The 20,568-nt window shown below is 40.1% G+C and overlaps 1 protein-coding gene across 1 annotated transcript in view; it reads left to right on the top strand.

Annotated features, from left to right (window-relative positions):
• Positions 1-854: 854 nt before the first annotated feature.
• Positions 855-20,568, top strand: part of T265_00575 (hypothetical protein) — a gene marked incomplete at both ends in the record, with an annotated part of 75,250 nt that continues 55,536 nt past the window's right edge. The window contains one exon of the mRNA XM_009164379.1: positions 855-1,875. Within this exon, the coding sequence (XP_009162643.1) occupies positions 1,000-1,875 (876 nt within the window). The remainder of the gene's footprint in view (positions 1,876-20,568) is intronic.

The following is a 20,568-nucleotide window of genomic DNA, read 5'->3' as shown; positions in this document are numbered from 1 at the left end:
CCATTTTCAGTTTACGTGACTAGCCCACCAAGTAGCGATCGCTCTGATCTTTTTTGGCATGACTGGTCCGGAGAACGCTCCTGAAATGATTAGCTTGCTCTCCTCAATTCACTAGGTACGCCCTGAGGTTTTTGACGACCACACCAGACTTACACCAGGCTTGGTCAGCGTAACATTTCATTACACGACTAAAACTCTATCTAAAGCTATTTCATCCACATCTGCGGTTCATCGACAGCAGCATGCAATAACCTGGCTCATGAGTGGAAGATGGCGAACCACAGGGCTGGGGTGTATTCTGACAGAGGACTTTACACACGGATAGTGTAAGAGTGAAAAACAAAATATAACGACGCGTGGTAATTCTATATATAGATTAGACAAAAAGTTTTCTTCCATAAATTTGCACGAGCTAGAACAAAACCAATTTCGAACTTACCGCCACACTCAACCGTAGCCATCAAGTCTGAGAAAGCCTGGAAGAGTTGCCAAAAAATAACCATGATTCGGGTCTTCTTGGCCGTTCACCTCGATCATTGCCATCGCTAGCTTAATCGCATGATTTGCCTTAAGTTGCACCATCTTTTATCAAGTTACACTATTTGCGGGTTATGCCACCAGGTGTATCACATCTGTTCGCATCCCGAGAACATGGTAATAGTTTGTGACTCATACCCAGCTTTCATCTTCCGTTTTTATCCTTAAATCTGCGACATACTCGTGAAACGCATGGATTGTTGTTTGCCTGAAGCAAACCGTCAAGGTTACGACCTGCAGAGTGAAGCCCCGCTTAGATTAAGGAGATTCTTTTACAGCGTTGATGAGCGGACTTTTCGAAACATAATGAAAACTGCGGAAAACTAAGCGTTCATATATACGATTTACACTTTTCCTGCTTGGACATTCTGTATGAAATCTGACCAGTCTTGTCTCAACCCATTTTGGGAGCATCAGTTGAAGCCACGAAATTCCACATTGGGGTAACGCCAAGTTATTGAAATGTCACAAGTATGTGACTTGGTGCATGCAACGGCCTGGCTACCACTAATTCGGGCCACTGCAATAGGATGGATTCCCTTGGCACACAACCCACTGCCAAAACCCATCAGTTTGAAAGAGGGTTCACAAGTAGTGCTAACTCGTGGCATCGAGCATAAAGCAGTAATAAATGTAAGTGGACAGAGGTTCGAGGTTTCAAAGAGCAGTCTTAACCGTTACCCACATACTTTATTGGGATCTGATGAACGGGACTATTTCTTTGATGAATCAGCCGGAGAATATTATTTTGATCGTGACCCAGAAATATTTCGACATATCCTAACGTATTACCGCTGTGGCCACCTTCATTATCCCAAAAAAGAGTGTGTCATACAATATGAGGACGAGTTGGCGTATTTCCGCATAGCACCGGAGGCATTGGGAGACTGTTGTTATGAAGATTATCACGATTGCAAGCGAGAAAATTCGGAGCGTCTGTTGGAGGAAAAGTCTGTGGCGAAGGAAGCCGCAGACGTTCCCAAAAGCTTCCGAGAGCGCCTTTGGCAAGCCTTCGAAAATCCAGCCTTCTCCACTACAGCCATTGTAATTTATTATGTCACCGGCTTTTTTATCGCGGTTTCGGTCTTTGCAAACATCACTGAAACAATTCCCTGCGGACTAGAGCCAGGACTGAACAAAGCCCGCGCATGTGGTGACAAGTATAATGCTGCATTTTCCTGTTTGGATACTGCTTGTGTTATCATTTTCACCGTGGAATATTGTGCTCGCATGTATGCTGCTCCTAACCGATGGAAGTTTTTTATTACCGTAATGAGCATAATTGACGTAGTTGCAATATTGCCCTTCTATATTGGACTACTGATGCCGGACAACAAAGTAAGTCATCCATTATGATTTATGGAAGTGAGTCCCATAAAGACGAATCCAGTTTATTATAATTTCGATGCATCGAATAGGTCTCGATAGTTGTTTTTTTAAATTGTGGGGCGAGTTAGGCATAATAGCTAGATATGTATATTTTTTGCTCTGATTTGAGTTGATACACTGTGAAGAAAAACAAGCAAACGCAGGATATAAATCACAAATGTTATGGAGCTACCTGACAGAACTAGTTGGCACAGTCACCGTAGGTCATTAGACAAGCACAGCGACTGTGTTCTCTGGCTAGTCACTCAACTTCATCCCAGAAAGACATGAAGCAACAAGCGAAACCTGAATTGATGTTCCCTCTTGGCCACGGTTATGGAGATATAGTTCATAATGAGCAGAATGTAAATAATGTTTCTTGTGCAGTGTGGGGTGAAAAAAGATAGGAAGGCTCATCCGGTTACTTTTCACCTCGCTCTCCATTTTCAACAATAAGCATTCCATCGCAGCTGGATTAATGGGTTATTTTTGAGTACAGCTAATCAAGGACTTCACACGTGAACCATATGAAAGATGCAGTGGTTGTTCAGTTTGCAAAAGAAAATTGACTACAGTTCATGTTTTGCAGAAAAGTTTGGTTTAATACATTTTGAATAGGAATATGATCGGCTCTTGATAAACGAATATGAAATTAAGAATCATTTTAAAATTTCCTTCACATTTGTATGTAAAACGATATTAGTACAATAAGAGACATAAAAATCTAAATTTATCGCCCAAATTTGTGCGTTACCGAGAAAGAACTCGAATTGTTCTGGCAGCGAAAACGGAAAGTTTTGAGATCGGTTGGACCTCAAATAATTCAACAATACTGGTGCCTGTTGATAACTCAAATTAAACCGTCAATGGATTAGATATTTTCGCAGCTTTGAATGCACAAATGAGCAAATATTGACAAACACGTCATAAAAGTTAACGAGTTTTCGTATTCCTCCCGTTTATAAAGATAAAGCATCTGGAATATTAACATATATGTCAACTGCAGTCAACCTTAAGCTTAAGGGGTTTCGCCACTCCAAGACATATTTACTTTATGGGCTGTGTTTAGTCTTATTAAAGGAGTACGGTTTTTTTCAGACTCAGGATCTATACGTAAACCAAATTTTGTGTAGAAAATAGGACGAGAAGACGATATGAAACATTTGAAAAAACATCTTTTGTTAAAGGCTTATTTACTGCCCTAAAAGAGTTACAGTCAACAAAGTATAAGAAGTGCGTTGTTATCAGTCTCTGCAGACTGAGATATGAATTACACAAGGTCTGTGGTTATTGTCAGTTGAAAACTATTACAGCGTTCGTGAACATGAAAAGAAAGGTTTATTTGTTTACTTATCTTGCGATCTCTTTTGTTTTTCGCTTGCTCACTTCTCACTAAAAACAAAGCGGTTCTGCTAGGCTAAGAGTAAATTTTGAAAATAAACAAGAAAAAGACTTCACTTAAGAAATTTTGGCAAAAGGTCATTTGATAAAATGCAAAAGTGCGTCTGGTTGGAGCACTGAACCGTCACTTTTTAATAGGGCTCGCACTACTTCTCATATTGGTCGTCGCATAATAGTCGTCCATGCTTGACCGGTAATATTGTTAACTATACACTTTACAGCGATCTGCAAATATAGGCCTTGGGACTTGTTCAGGAACCAACTTCAGTTTATGCAGATTAGTTTTCGTAGCAACTATGCACAGCCCATGCTCTTCGCTGATAAAAATGGGGACAATCAGGTCTGCAGTGCACTATAATTATCATATTTTTTTAACTTCGTCTGGATCCAGATTTGTCAGCCTTTCGACAGTCGATTTATCTTCTGCAGTTACATCTGAAATATTCGTCTCCGTAATTAATTTGGAGACTAGCTTAGAAAGCAGCCTTCGATCACGTGACGTATTTATTGCTGCTCCTTATCCTATAAGCATGTTACTGGAGAAGGCCACAAAATGAATGGCACTTCGGAATATGCTTGGAGTGCTCACAACTTAAAACAGGAAATTCATAGTAAAATAGGACGCAGAAAACTTCACTGCGGTTTATCCACATAATAGCCCAATCCTAGAAAGGACTGTCCTCAGGAAGAGTTCTATACCGGCATTTTAACTGGAAGTCTTTCATATCTCTGAATTAGTGTTTACTCCAACAGTGGTTCTACGTTTTGTCCGTTTTGTTCTGTCTGTTGCGGGGAATTTTTCCTTTCCTCTGAAGTTTGCATAAAGAATTCACTAGAATAGCATTCCATTCACTTTGGGCTCATGTACGGCAAAGCCAGTGATCATGTCGGGACACAAATCGTAAAACTCGACTTCAAACTGCTACTGCGTCCATGGTGGTGCACAATAAAGCGCAAAAATTACTGTCTAACCAAATGGACTTGTTTACCATTTTTTAGTCATGTCTAGAGCGTGGAATAACGAACCACTAAGTGTCCTTGTTTTGCCAATCGATAGATAATCCACTCATGCAGCGCCAGAGATGCCAGAAACCTGTACAAGTTTTTTTATGGTCTATAAGCAGTAGGCGAGCCAGTATAATATGTCCATCATTGGGGGTTACCATGGAAGACGTTTTGGGATCCAACCACTTCCACCACTGGCACACATTTCCGCCTGTTGAAGCGTGACCGTCCACGGGAATTTAGCAAGCTATAATGGATTATTGATAGGAGGCTTACCTTGTGTGTCAGTTGCACAACGTTGGACTGCTGGCGCGTTCAGTGATGTGCAGAGCTACTGACGTCTAACGGGATCAAAACAAATGTCCGGTGCTTACCAGCTCCAGTGCCGACGGAACCCGTACGGGGATAGGAGGACTAAACAGATGACAAATGTGTAAAGAGAAATCCTTTAAAAAGTAGATAACGGACGACAGAAAAATGGTAAATGGGGCAGGATTACTCGAATTTGGATCCTTACCTTAGTGCACCAACCTCCGTGTATTAATACTCAATGATTGAGACTTCATAGCTGTGCAGTAGGGCAAAGGCTGTCGAATTTAAGCAATCAGTGGTGATGTAGTTTGTATATCAAACTTACCACCAGGACGTTGTTACTGCAGAAAAGCCCGATCGCAGAGGTATTTTTATTTTTGCAGACTGTGCTGTTTGTCAAGCAAAGCCAAAAGTCGACAAGTCTTCATTGTCTCACGTCACTTCATTGTCTACACACGTCAGTGTAACTGCATGCAATGAGAAGAAAGGGGGAGTTTACAAAGAGCTTATAACGGGATAAAAAGATAAAATGTGCTTTCTGTTAGCACTCGCAATCATCAGGCTTCCTAGATAAGAATGCGACACTTCAAGGGTCCTAAGCCTAATTGCCTCAGCAAGGAAACTTGATTGGCACGTCCTTACTCACCTCAATGTTTTGTATAGTCTACTCAGTGCATATTTATAATTTATAATTATTATCTCAACCTAAAAGCCGCTTATACTTTAAAATTCTGATAAAAAAAATGTGATTTGCTTCATTAATTTGCTTCATTGTGGTATCATTCAAAACGAACCCAGTTATCCTTTCATCATTGTGAACGAACATATGTCTTGGAACAACGGGATGTTCCATTTTATGTTATCGAGTGTATAAGGTATTAAAGCTTGCACAAATCTGTAATTGTCTGCTGCTGGAGAGATGCTTTAGTGTTTTGTTTTATGCTACGCCACGGTAACCCTAAATATTGGGTTCATATAGCTTCTTAACTGAGTGGTTACGGAGTGCACATGAATGAACTCAACTTAGTCAGGCCGGGAGAGCCTCGGATGGGCATATTCTTTGTAAACCCACCTGAGTATTTGAAAAATAAACTTTTCCACTGAGTCCGACTGCTAGGTGGAGATATTTTTTGTAAATTATGGAACCGTCATGCACAAAACATTATTCGGTAAAGAAATAAATCTCTATATATAGGGCACATGAAAGTTCGAAACTCATCAACCAATAACACGTAATGAGAAAGCTTAGAGTAAATAATATGCGTGGAAAGTTTAAAGAAGTCTAATAAATTTGGGCAACAAAGAAGATAAAAACACTTTCTACTATAAGATTGCCGTGCAAAAAACCCCAAAACCCCTACATTAGGGGTAGACCGACGACCTACATTCTGCGAAGAGCTAGTTACTTTCACCGATCTCTGAACGGTGCTTCTTATTGTATACGGTTTTCTCACCATATTTGTGCATTCTAAATGCAAAGTTTCCAACCGTGGGAAACGCATATCATGTAGTACAATTTGTTAAAACGGATGTGATCATTGATAAAACGTTCCGGTGTTTCTGACATACAAAATCACTAGTTGTCGCTGGCTTGATCTCTTACATGTGTGGTCAAATTGCCTAGTGTCATGTTGAAGTCTTGGTGCAGGTGTAATTCGAAGTGATTTTCTACTGGGAAAATCGTTAGGGCAGTTTCTACTCTTTGTACAGTCCGTTAAAAAGTTTAATTTTGCTTGTGGTTTTAACAACTGCCTCCAACAATTTCTGCGTGTGTACACTAGACAAATAAAACGGAGGCATAAACTTAGTTTTATATTTTAAGAATTGAGGGACTGATAGATAATGAGGTATTTAAAAAAGTAAATTAAGCTTGAGACGCTTTAGGCTCAAAGGGAGGGCTAAAAGATTTTAGGGACAATCCAAAACCATTTGCTACTCACGGAGGATGACATCGGTGGTCTCGTATGGGGAGTAAATTCATCGAGATTAGGTTTGACACGCTATTTGTTAAACTACCCAGGAGTCTTTGTCAGCATGAGCTGTGCTGGTCCTAAAACCCGGTGAATAATAATATGGAATCCATATAATAAATACTATTGACCTTGCTATGTGTATGCACTTTCGCATTCCTCATTGGGTTTCCAAAAATGCTGGAGTACCGTAGACGATTATATTATTGCAGTAACGTTGTCCACTACTGTTAAATCGATGTTTGTTTGCTACTTCATATTTCAATGAAGTCCAATCTGCGCACATTCTGGAGTGAGTTTTTGAGGGAAGTAGTGAGAATGAGCAGTATGGCATGACGTAAAATCAAGTTTTCTTGCAAAATATATGTTACTAAGGGGCCAAATCAGTCGCTAGTTTAGGGCTAAGCTGGTCGCTTGACACTAAATCAATCGCCAAATGTATAGCTGAAGATCTTATTTACACACCAACTTAGGCTGTGATCCGATTTCAGCGGATTTTCCCATACCAGTTTGGCATCCATCTATATATGATTTTTCACGCTTTGGAATGTCTCTCTTTTGGCCACAAATTCAAAGAGATTTTTTAAAAAAAAATGGGACACAAACTGTACATCAATTTCTGACGCAGCATCTCTGTTCTCAAGTCTGAAAAGTGATGCACAACACTATTTTAGCAAAAATTAACAGACCAAATAAAGTGGACAATGTCCGCCAAGTTAGCTGGAAAAGCCACGGGCCTACCAGGCAAGAAAAGAGAAGACGGGTATGTTCGGCTTGACAGGCGTCGATGGTACTTGTCAAGCGGTTGCTATGACGGTCGCTTTGGCGACGGGAGAGATAAATAAATCGTGCCCCAGCAACGCGACAAAGAAGTTGACAGATCGTATCTGGATGAAAAAAGTGATTTAGTCCGACGCGACTACGGCTTTTAGGAGGCTGCCTTTCTTGGAAGAATGGGTAATAACAGAACAGTACGACTCTTCATGTTCGTTTAATTAGATTGGTTTCGGTGTTTGTATTTAACGGTACCATAACCACAGGTTTTTGATTGGTACTGGATTCAGAGGTCCAGGATTATAGAGAACTATACAACGGTTATTTCTGTAAGTGGAAAATACTGATCTCCAAAGACGCAAAAGTGATAGCGAATCACAGTTATGACGGCATTTTTCTGGGGTGAGTGATACATAATTTATTAAACTCTAGCTGTAGCGAGTGTCATGAGGTCTTCCAAAGTGTCATTTGGCTGTCACAGGTTTGCAGCAGATCGCTTGATGTAAAGTGGTATACTCATTGCTATTGTGATCGACTTCATTCAGAACACGGAGACACCTACTTTAGCATAGAATCGTTTTTAGACACCTCGCCTTTAGTTCGATCAAGAGGTAAAACAGTTCCATCCGGCCATTATTAACCTCGACTGTTTTAAAACAAAATGGTTATACTGGGGAACTACGTTTATAGACGATGAATCAACTACTTAAGTGAGCTGATGAAGTTACTATGTAGTAACACCAATTTTTTGTTTGAGATGACAGGTGTTAACGGGAACTTGTTCCTTGGCATACTGTTCAACATCTCACTGCCAGTTTCACTGCTTTGTGGCTCATCAGGTGGGCGTAGTCTTCGGATATTCACTAAATCTGTGTTCTACTTGAACAGTAATTTGTAAGCAAGTTGCAAAAAACACATATGTGACTTAAATTAGTGTTAAAAGGGACGCACTTGAATACCAGCTAAATTCCTGTCTTGGTTTCCTCAAGTGAATGGTCTGCGCCGATGTCGTCTCGTGTTTCAATTGGTACGATAACCGCGATATCGGAGTTACCATGAGTTCGTTCCACTTTATTCACTTTACTCAGTCGCTATTTAGTGAGCCAGTTACAAGTAAATCCCAACCAAATCGTAGTTCAATAATCGGAAGGATTGGTAGCTTTTCTGTTTGTGGAAACAACTGTCCGGGGCATTCTACTACCTCCCTTTAGGAAACTACACACTACTACACTATGACTAATAAATATGTTCGGAAAGGCGTTGTAAATTTGCATTATTTTCCCTGATGATGGACCCGCTGCCGTACACCAAGCTGGAAGAAGAATTCGAAATAACCTATTTTATTCCATTCTAGCTGAAAAGATACATAAAGTTTTGGCGCTGCGCAAAAGCGAGCATATGCAGCTCAGTTCGCGGTCAATTTATCTGCTGAGCGTGGCAACTTTGTTGCAAAAATTCTCGTCATCAATGGAGATGACGTCACAACCAAGTCGTTGCGAGGCGAAGGTTCTAGCTAGCTTGTTTGTTCAACTATTAGCAAGTGGATTTTTCTACAGATATGCAGCTGTATGAATTTGTAATAGATGAAGATCTAGTGAAAAGCATAAAACAGTTCAAAGCTAGAAACCGTGAAGAATAGGACTTTCGCATTCGAAATCATTGCTCCTGCCTGCTATGATTTTGGAGAGTCTGGGTGGGATCAGATCGGCGCAGGAGTTAGCCAAACGCGAAGCGTAGCTGAGATTACGTAGACTCTCATCCACACAAAAAATTTGAGGGAGAGAAAGAGAGGAAAATAGAAAACATGAAGCATTTGAGTCCTCTTATTATGAGACTACAGACCACGATACGAGTATTTTCCGTGGATAAGCACAAGTTTTCGAATGATCCGGGAATCTGACCTTTTTATATCAGTTCAAACGAATACCAACTCCTCATCTACGTCTTTAGTCCTATAAGGTTGATTAGTTTTCTACTTTTTTTTAGCTTGCTTTATATTGATTTACACTGTGGATCCGAAACGGCATGCCTAAACTGAATCTAGACAGTGTCATTTGACTATTCTAATGCGTAAGCCGACCACTTAATCCCTACTGAAACAGGAAGTTGTGCGGTTCGGGCGGAAGCAAACAAACAAACCCGATAATAGAACCGTCGAATGCAATCTGAAAAAAAACAGGGATTGCGTGCACAGATGGAATGAGAAACACCGCTCGTCAACAACCAAAGCACTTTATTTTGTGAGTAAGACTACTTGAATTACAAGTTACGTGAGCTGTTTCTGGGAGTGTTTGGATCTGACGAATGTGTAAACCAAAAATGTCTGTTCCGTTTTAGATCTGTTTTAGATCTTCGGTTAGATCAAATTCAGACGACTACTGATGTTGTTCACACAGGCTATTGTGTTATAACGTGATAAACATGAGCGCATTTAATTTCGGATGTATTTGCCATACGAGTAGATGGTCTTGCTGCAGCGCTTTCGTTTAAAGGGCGTAGTAGGATGAACTTGCTGCTTTCTTGTTGTATTCCGGCCAGCTGAGCGACCTGCGACAATCTGGAATACCGGAGGGCATCTAGTGGTTTTCCATGCCTAGTAAGTCTATGCTGGTATTTTTTACTAGCTGAAGAGGGCATTAAGCATTTGTCGCCGTTTTATTATTCATTTTGGGGTTGATGCATGGCATAAGCTAGATGAGTGTAAGCAATGTGCAGGGATATTGGTCCGCAAATGTTTGCCACAACCATAGGATATGACGAATTAATATCGCCATCAATAAGGAACGTACCGATTAGATATTCGAGCTTTTCAGTTAGATCCCCAAGTTTACTGGTTGGTACCAGAATTTTTTACAACTCCGTTTTCTCCAACCGCATTCGATCAATTCTCGGCGCACGTGAATACATTCTACATTGTAGCATTTCATTTTTTGGCTTGAACATTATCGGTTTCCGTTGTATTTTCGTTTGGACATGGCAAATTTGGAAATAACGTGTAATCAGATCGATGCAATCTTTTTGCTTGATTGGGATGTTCACAGTTGGCCCATTGGACCACATATCTACCCAATGAAAGACTCTGCCATCCATCTCAGTAAACCTAATAGACCTCATTTTTGTAACTCACGTCTCGTCAAATTTTAATCCAGTGAAACAAGCGGGAATTTGTCTGAATGTCAAATTCTGGAAGGCAAAATGCCATTATGTTAAATAAGGAGTAGTTGAGCGGGGCGAAACCTTGCATACTTTACTCGTAAAGGCCAATAAACAATTACATTTTGTTACGAAGCAAAAAGTTTTGTACAGACAAACTTAAAGTACATTACCAGACAGGATTTGGTTTCCAACGAAAGGCGCTCCAACCGAAACCTCCTGATAGACACTTCACCCAGAATTTGGTAGAAAATTTTTGCCAAAATAAGTTTTTTTCGATTGACTGCCGTTTTTATTATTCTGCACTAGGCTGCTGGAAGTGTCCGAACAAAACACAGACATCCTTGGAAGCCTTTGAACCTGTGTTCTCTTGCTTACCAACCGGGTGACCCACTAGTTTGTCTTTCCTATATACTCTCTTATAAGCTGCCCAAGTTGCATGTCTACATACATGCATGGATATTTGGACCATACACTATGAACATGCTGTGTTATCTTCAATGAGTAGTCACGCGTATTATTACGGCCTTATTCTATTTTTGCACAGACGTACTTTGAGTGTTATGATATGGGTAAATTTTACTTAAAGTTTCATCACGAAAGATTACCTTCAGAACCAACTCCCTATGTTACTTTTTATTCAATCTTAACGTAAGCAGCTTTCCTTCTCTTGGCATTTTTAGGTATGTCGTTTCACTGCGCTCAGATATATAAACTTCTCTTAGATTGGAAAACTAGAAAGCTGATTTTGTCCCACAGTAGGTGGAATCTGTCGGGATTGACAAACCACAAGTTCTTGATGATGTCATGGAAGGAGACGTGTCCGCTTGAAGTGAAAAATCATCGTTCTTTAGAACAAATTCTTCCCGTAATCATAGGATACCCTTTGAAGAAATGCCCACAAAATGAGCGAAGCCTGATAACACCAGAAGAAAAGTAACAGCTGCAAATGAAGCGGTTTTCAGTAATGAAGCACTCGAATTGATCGCTCTGAGAACTAGCTATTTGGACTGCAAATGTTTGTGACGAATGCTTTGTCAGAGGTACTACATTCTGTTGAATCCATTCACCGAAGCACTGTCAAGGGACCCTCTTTTGTGAACCGATAACCGCTGATTGGCGTCAACCACAATCCAGGTTGTTTGTTCAACTTACCTCAACTTTAAGTTTTTACCGAACGGCGTGGTGCCTAAGTATGTAGAAAATGCTTCACAGTATGATAACATTAATTCACCTTTTGCCTGTATCTATATCAATAACAGGTCTACTAGCGGACTATCGCCACATCAAAAACACATTAGATTACTCAGTTATTTTCTTTTTGGTGCAAAAGGTAACACTTTCGACGGCCCAATGAGACAGAAAGATGCTCTAATCTATAAATGTCAGAGCGACTGTACTGAAACAAGAAAAAGCAATTATCACTATAAGCGACTGCATTTTAATCCAGTGAACCAAGTTACAACCAATAAACAAGGTTGACGTTACTCATCAATGGGTCTCGACGGTTTCTGACTCTGAAAGATTCAAACAAAAGGCCAAGATAAGTCAAAAACAAATTCAAAAGCGATTTCTCATATTGATTTAACTGGCAGTTTCAATGCGTTATTCTACACTTGTCTCTCCAAGTGCAAGCATAATCCACTTCCGGCGGCCTTTCCATCGATAGATCATTCCCCTGTGTGTATTATCCGATTTTGCTTCAGACGAATCAATAAAATCACATGCAACCCCATCCAATGTTTCCACTTTGTTCGTGAGGAGAATGTCTCCGACAAGTTCATTCCATTAAGATTTGAGTGGATGACATATATGCGCACTATTCAAGGAGACCATCATCGTAAGTGAAAATGAATGCGGAATTTAGAAAACAACTTGGTGAAACATACTTTTGTGTTGTATCACCGTTACTATTAAGCAACGGAGTAAATTATTTCTTTACCGGTAGCATTGGTTTTGTGATAAACCTACCAGTAACCGACGTGGCAAATTCAATTCAAGCGCGTGTCTTATTCGGCAATTATTAGCCAGCTATCAAACAGGAAAACAACTTATACGTTCATCACATCGAGGGATGAAATAAAATTTTTTTTCAGTCACTATGAGCCATTACCTTCACGTGATTCTTTCCCATTTTTGCCAATGCATGTTCCAAAAACTGAGTGGGCATTTTCGGGTAAACTGGTACTGATACCGTGGGTTCCCAACCTCTCATTGTCAGTTTCCGTACATGAATTAATTGCGAAAATATTTGGTATTTGTCTGTCCCCATGTTCATCTACTTCCTTGGTCCACAAATCTCACGTCTTTACCCATCCCCTTAAACTCAGTAGTTCGAAAACGCCAAGTTGACCAGATTCACAGTAAGGAAGCCGGTTGTTTTTGTCTGACGGGTGGTCCTTGGCATAATACAGAGCAGTCAGAACAACAAGACCTCTTAGTGCATCAAAGGTACAAGCCTTTCACAGCATCGACATAATCCCATTAAGCACGTTGCTTTTGGCCAATGACAGCAAACCTATTCAGATGAGTCATATATAGCACCACCGGCTGGCTATGTCTAGGTGGCGTTATGCTGTGGAAGTTAACCCGTTCCAATCTTTTTAGACGCTAAGAGTGTTACCTGTCTGTATACTTTGTCCTGAAGTGCTCGTGAGCTACGGTTTGGGCAACCCAGGTAATAATCGATTTTCTCAGATTAAGGAATTAGGGATCGGAACAGCAAAGTTTCTGCGGCAAATGTGTTGTGGCGTTTATATTGGAAGAACAGATGCTGATAAACGCGAAGTGTGGACAGTGCTTCGGTTGGCAGATTTTGGACTGTCAGGAAAGTTGGCATAAATAGTGTCACAGCGGAAAACATTTTTCTTAAGTCCGAGGGCTTCGGTATGGGGTAGTTTCCTAATGAATAGGCTTAGTTGGTGGCTCCAGAAATCAATATGGACGGAAGCATTTACAGCAACTAGACAACAAAGCATTCTAAAGTTTGTGGTATATTTATTCCTTCGAACATATCAGTTTGGGTATTTTATGCTTCTTATCTACCCGTAAGTGGTCTGGGTTTCTCTGCATCTGACTGTCTGAGATTTTGTTTGGATCACGAACGTCTGGCATGAGAAACATCCGCACACGAGAATTATGAAATAATGAATTATGTAGGTTTCTGATCGTCTGTAAACCGTAGGCACCGAAAATAAGGTTCCGCGAAATAGTTCAAGGCCGGCACGAATTCTGATATTTTAAAATAACGAAAGCAGTCATGTGACGGGATTGTACGGCATGCATGATTGCCTTGTTCTCGCAGTGTGGCGGCAAGCAGAGTCATTAGCAAAAATGTTGTTTGTGTGGCTTTGCCTTTCAAATCATGCAGACAAATGCGTTGAATAAGTGCGCAACAACATGTACGAGGTTATATTATTGACCTGTTTACGGAAAACACCCTATATCAAGTCTTTGTTGGTCATAGGCCATGGAATACAAAATGGCACAACCACTAACCCACCGCTAGGCACAACTACGCTCCCCAATAACACACTGATGATGTCACCTTGATTGGTGATGAAACCTTTGCAATCAAATTGCCCAGCTCAACGAACAAGCCAACGAGTACAAAATGTCCCATTAGCATAAGTCAAACTTGTCCCTATTGCGGGGCGTGAGTGGTACATTTCAACTTATGTAGGCCAAGGAGTATGGGCAAAATTCATCTTTCTCTTGATGACTCCTCTGACCTCATCGGACGAAGGCGAAAATGCCACATTACAACAAATGTCTAAGCACACATTACTACTCCTGACTAACAAGGAAACTATTTTTTCGGCCAGTTTATTCACATCGTCGAGAGAGAGGGAGGTGAACTTTTTATTACGACGAGGTTTTAGTATTTACAACTGGTATGATAGATTTTTAGAAACGTTTATCTTAACTGTGTTAGACAAAGGTATCCATGCCAAAGCAAGGAATAGCCCAACGCAATAGTTTCGAGCACGGTCGAAAAGGAATTTTGTCACAGAAAGCGACTTTAGAGCTGTGTTGCGAGTATGTTAGTTTGTTGGTGGTTCTTTCGCCGAACTTGCCAGTTGGATTGTAAACGCCTCATCCGCAATCGGGCCAACATCGTCAGTGGAAGGTTGAGTGGGTAAATTCCTCCTCTTCTATATGAGCTGCTTTCTAAACAGTATGTGGATAACTCTAAAGTGCCAGAATGGCTTGCAAGTAATTTGTTTGGTCAACTTATAATTGAATTTGTAGTATGGTTTTATTTCCTCGTATCAGGTTGGTTCGTTGGTTGCCTTCAATTCAATAGTTCTGTCTCCCCGTTGCTACTGGGCCGTTTTTTCTCGCCTCATGGTTTAGTTTTGTTCAACTTGTTGATTGCATAACCATCATTTTAGTAGTTATCTCTCTTTGATTCAATTGGTCCTCTGATTTCTTGATTTCCCAAATAATTTAGGGTTTCGCGACAATGTAATTCGTTTGTTCGTAGCGACTGGGACGATACAGATGTGCTTACTGTTTGGTTTCCGTGTGGTGTGACATGCCTTGGCAGACTCCTGTTCCCGTTTTGTCCTTCCGTGAGCAAGTAATTGGAGGTTATTAAAATTGAATTAATGTCCATCTTTGTCTTCTTGAACTGAAACATGTGATATTGTGTCACATCTTCTTCTAGCAAGTTTTTCCGTTTGTGTACTCTACTGGAATGTTTTTGTTAAGTCTGACCAATTAAGTGTTTTCCACAATTGTGACATTGAAGTTTGTAGATCACATTCGTCTTCTGAATTGCTTCCAATTTCCCTTTGCTTTATGGAGGATGTTTATAGACTTGGAGTCGATGGTTATTTCACCTTGACATAAATGTCACTCAGCCCCTTTTCTTGATGTTTTATAAATACGAAAGCGGTCTTATATGTTCCAGCTGTGTTAACGAAGTAGCCTGGCGTTGATTTCGTAAGCAACTCCGTATACAGTTCCCCGGATAGTCATTATTTTTGAGTACCTTATAAAACTGTCGTTCCTTTGTCTTTGACCCTGTTGTGATTCACTGGTTCCTGATTGGCTTGTATCGGTTCCGAACAGAACTTCTTTTGCGAGGATTCGGATGGATGTAACCATCCCAAGGGAAGATTTAGAACAAAAGTTTTGATGCTTGATTGGGCTTGAAAATTTTAAATTTGGGGGTAAATCGTTTGACGTTCTTCGTCTCTTGAACGCATGGCACGTCAGTTAGCCATGGTAAGCCACATCAGCCAAGAACGCTCTCATAATTTGCAGGAAACAAGGGAAGTTCTTGTGCAAATGCTCATTGTTCTACTATGAAATGTGTTCAAAAACCATGGCTGGATATGAACTGCTGCTCCCATGATCACATGGCTTCGGGAGGTGTGAACACTGAAGCTTTTTCCATAATTCAATAATTCGACCGGAAAATCTGATAATTATAAAGCTGCTGGCCCATATTTTAAGGCTATTTAGCCGTGAACTCTTCTACAAGAAACTTCGTGATACTTGATCCTGGTTAATGGGTTAACATATCCGGTCGAATGGTGCATTTTACCAGCGCAGAGCGCCTGATTCAGAATGGCATCCGCTATCCATCGAAGTAATTTCCTGTCGGTCCTAAGTAAACGTTTCTTAAGTGAATCGATAAACAGCGTCAGGATTGTTGGACCGAATGTTGTCCGCCAGTAGTTTTGGGTTTGAGTATACTCAAAAGCATAAATTGAAAAGCCGGTAGTCACCGAATACAGTTGATCGATGTCACTTGCTTACCGAGTGTTGTATCATCTTACTTAAATAATGAAGCCAAAAGCAGGCTTCTTCACCACTACTACTTTTTGGTGACCAGTGGTCGCACTTTTCCAGGTTGATCACCTGATACGATTGACTTTCGTGAGACTGAAATATGGTTTTTGATTTGTAACACGCTTTAAATGATTATTTAATTAATATACCAATGTCTGGGTTGCCGTGGTTGAGATGCACATCGTACGAGTGTCGCCCAAAGTGACCCGGTGGTTGGCAATAATAAAATCCTGCATTTACGCTGTGTTGTGACTCAAATACTATATCTTATGAAATACATGACCCTAAGCCTGCTCCAAACGATCGGCACCATTCTGTGTCCATATATCCTAGGCTTTGTTTTCTGAGTATCTATTAGCTATAGAGTAAGCTTAGGGATCAGTCACTTAGCTTCGTGCTGATAGCTCTGGGGTGCATATTTTTTGTGCTGCAATAAATGGAGCCATTACTAACATTTGTAAGGAACCGCTACTAAGCTCATCAAATGACGGTGCAACAAAAGTTTATTAGCATTTGAATATCCGAGATAAGACTATCTAATAGGCCGAACTAGTGGGCTTTTGGCAGCTTTTAAAGAACTTATCAATACAATGAAATCCAAAATCGCCAAAGCCAGATGATGCTAGAGGTGTTTTCACTAAAAATAAAGCATCGGTGCTGTTTCATCCACCATTTGAAAGTTAATACTTCAAACATGAATCTGTCAAGTGCACCAATAGCCTCTTGATAACTATCGTATACAAGTGTTATGTTCATCATTTTTTCACATGTGCGTTTGCTTTTTGTGAAAAGTGTCTTGCAAGTGAAATTTGTTGAAGTTTTCTCGCAAACTAACTTATTTTCTCACCACTTAGCGCGTTGTTCCGACAATATTTTCGTTAATTTGTGAATAATTGAATAAAAACTATACCAGTGAACCGACTTTTCGGCAATGGAGAATTTAATTTGGATTCCTTGGCAAAAAACAAATCCAGGTATACCCGAACAAGCTAGAATTTTCTGCAATAAGGAACAGCTAGATTCAACACTTGTTCATGGGTGTTTTACCCATTTTACTGGTTCTCGGCGCCCAACATTGAGTTCATTGATCTGATGCGCATGAGTACCTGTCTGGCCATCAATCAGTTAGAGTTCCGGTCTATCAGTCACGAACAATTTAGCATTACTCCAAACAAGTCGAAATCTGGCCACCATATTGTTGTTGGTTTAGTGTACAAAATATAAAGTGTGATTGACTTTGCGGCCCACGAATAGGCAGACTTAGTGTTGTCCAGTAATACTTGAAGTTAAATTCAGGCTACTGAGGTTTTGGCGTTGAGATTAAGGGTGGTTTTTCACGGTTGTATAATCCGCCACTGCTGTAACATCAAACATTGCCATCATGATTCATCTTCCAGGGACACAAGTCATTCACGATAGACTTCTTGAGCGACCCTGTCGAAAACTGTTTGACATTACTGACCTGAGCTTTCCAGACAAACGACAGTCTCGGCTGACTCTCTGACCCTTACTGGCATACCTCTAACTAAAGGAAATAGCGCATCCGTCACATAAAATCAGACTCCTTTTAAAAATTTGAAATAATATTTATTTTGTGCAACAGAGTGCAGTAGGGCCCAATAATCCTATTATATTCACGCTTTAAAATTGAGGTATTTTATCCCAGTTGGCATGAAATTTTGTAAAGACATGTTCAGAGGCTTAATGAACAAGTGCGTAGGTTAAGTGACGTTAACGTTCATACTGTTGAAAACGTTTGAGCACAAACCATTGAACGCGTGATTTTTCGTTGGCAAGCGCCGGTTTTATGTGTGAAAAAATCGGTTGGCGAATTTTCTGGAAGTCAGTCCGCAGTGGCAAACCAAATTAGAAACCTTGGCAAAACGCCTCTCTGAACATGAGTAGAATGGGTCACAGGATGCCCAGTTTCGGATGCTCAAATTGGGTAGCATAAAGTGGGCTCATGAATGTAAGTGGCTGAATTTCGTCGTTTGGGTTCCAGAGGTTGGACATTCAGTCGAACCCGGATGGCTACTCGGAATAGCAGATTTAAGCCTTAAGCCTTAAACATCGCAGTGATATTTCCCTAAGCCAGTGAAATGAGGTAGCAAGAATGCTGTTGACGTAATACAGTCGGGTATATCTGACTAAACCTGTCCGATAATATGCCCTATTATATACTTGACATCCTTTTCTGAAAAATACTGAGTGAAGTGTCGAAGTCCTGATAAAGGATTGGGCGAATCATCAACAAATGACATTGTGCGGGCATAGGTGTTGATTATAAAACGTCCTTTTTTACTTTGCATTCAGAAGCAGCCGGTTGTCGCAAAACGAACTACATGGTGCGTTTGGACTCAAAATTCACAAAATGAGACGGAGCACATTAGTTAAAGCAAAATTTCATAACACTGCAGCATATATTATACTCATAGGTAAAAGACAGCTTCAAGTATATGAAACGTCTGATCTAGAAGAGAAAATTTTCATTGAAAACCTACACGGTTGGTTTAAAAATAAACGGAACCTGGTAATAGGATGGAAATGTAATCTAGGTTGCTATAGGTTGAGAGTATAACACTTTCCTTATCTGTCACCCTCACTAGGCCATAAATGTAATGAGGGGTTAATTTGTTTCGCCCAAGGATCAATGTTCTATTACATAGCTGGCCGCTTTTTCGAAACAGGGGCCACGTTTCTTCCAAGTCGTTCACAGAGACATTTGTTTGTATTGCAAAATGCATTAAAATTAGAATGGGCAGATCGAAAGACTGTAAGCTAATGTTGAACTACACTAATTTGTTGTTAATAATTAAGCGAAAAACAGTTGGCACAATTCCAAGAATTAATTTCAAGTTGGTACGACTCTTTGGAATGCGGCGCATGTACTACCTAGCCATATTTTTGTTCAAAGAAGCGAACAGATTGCTTTGAAGTGTTGTGCTACGCATAACTGACTTTTATGGACGTAAGTTTATGTGACCAAAAGAAACTCCGTATAATCCGTCATGGACTAACTACCTTATCGGATACATAATTCCTTTTGACTTATTGCGCATAACCAGATGAGTGGAGATAAATCGCTTATCTCAACCTCCACGATGGTTGCTGTATTTGTTGTTGTTGTTTACTCCTTAACGCTCGACATAAAGACTCTCCATAAACAACGGTTGTGTTTGTGATAACGGTTATTTTCACAATCCGGTTAGTTAACCGCCCTCAATGATATTGTTTGCACATCACAAAACGCAGTGTTAAACACGAGCTTAGAAAGGAATCGATTTAGACTTAAGCTACATAAAAACAGGACTGTTCCTTGCCTAGTATAATATTTTACTACTTGTATATTGCGCTGTGTACGTGACTGAAGCAATGTAAATACTATGCTCAAAGGTGGTTACAATTGATTTATGGTTTAAAAATTATACAACGCAGAATAAAATGGTACTCTGGTTCAGCATATTTCTACACCACTGTTTGAAACCTAGAGAAATCTTTTCTTGGTGTGTGAAGCAAACTCAGCCTTTAGTCTTATTGATATATGTTGAAATGTGGACCAACTTATTTGTTGGTTGTCCCTAAATTGACATATCTTGAAGGATATAAACATGCTTGCTCTTTATCTGGGTACAATAACTTCAATAGATTCTTCAAAGCTTTGCAAATCCAATTTTGCCATCGTCTGAATACTTCTGACTTAATTTATTCATTGCATCCCCTACTCTGAGTCCAATTGGCTGACCTGAAAACTTCCTGTAATTCGGAAATTAGTCCAAATTATGTCAATAATATTGTTTTTACGACTGCCTCATTAGGGTGTATGTTTTTTAGCTTGCTTTTATGACTGTAGACAGTCAACTGGGATCTCACGAATGGCATTAATTGGAAAAACTTCCAATAACATTGACTGTTTTATGCTTGTCTCAAAATATTAGATGCGCTTATTCGGCCTGTATGACCGACACCAGAGAGTATTAAACTTCAAGCGCTCTCCAAAAAGAATAAGCTCACTTATTTTTCCCCTAGTGACACAAACAACAGGCACAAGTAAACATATTTAGGCGTACCAACGGGAGGATTTAATAGCAAAAGTCCGGAATTACAAGGAGAAACTATCCAAGCAATCCAAAGAAGGTAAGGTTCTGCTACGTATTATTACCAAAAAAGTAAAAACCTTAGTGTCGAGGACAGTGACATCTTGAAATAACTGTCTTACTACTCTTTGAGCACATCAAAAATGAACATA

The sequence above is a fragment of the Opisthorchis viverrini genome, assembly GCF_000715545.1.
Source record: "Opisthorchis viverrini unplaced genomic scaffold opera_v5_5, whole genome shotgun sequence".
In the NCBI taxonomy this organism is placed as follows: domain Eukaryota; kingdom Metazoa; phylum Platyhelminthes; class Trematoda; order Opisthorchiida; family Opisthorchiidae; genus Opisthorchis; species Opisthorchis viverrini.
Note: the sequence above shows the minus strand (reverse complement) of the source record. Positions and strands in the feature narration are given on the sequence as shown.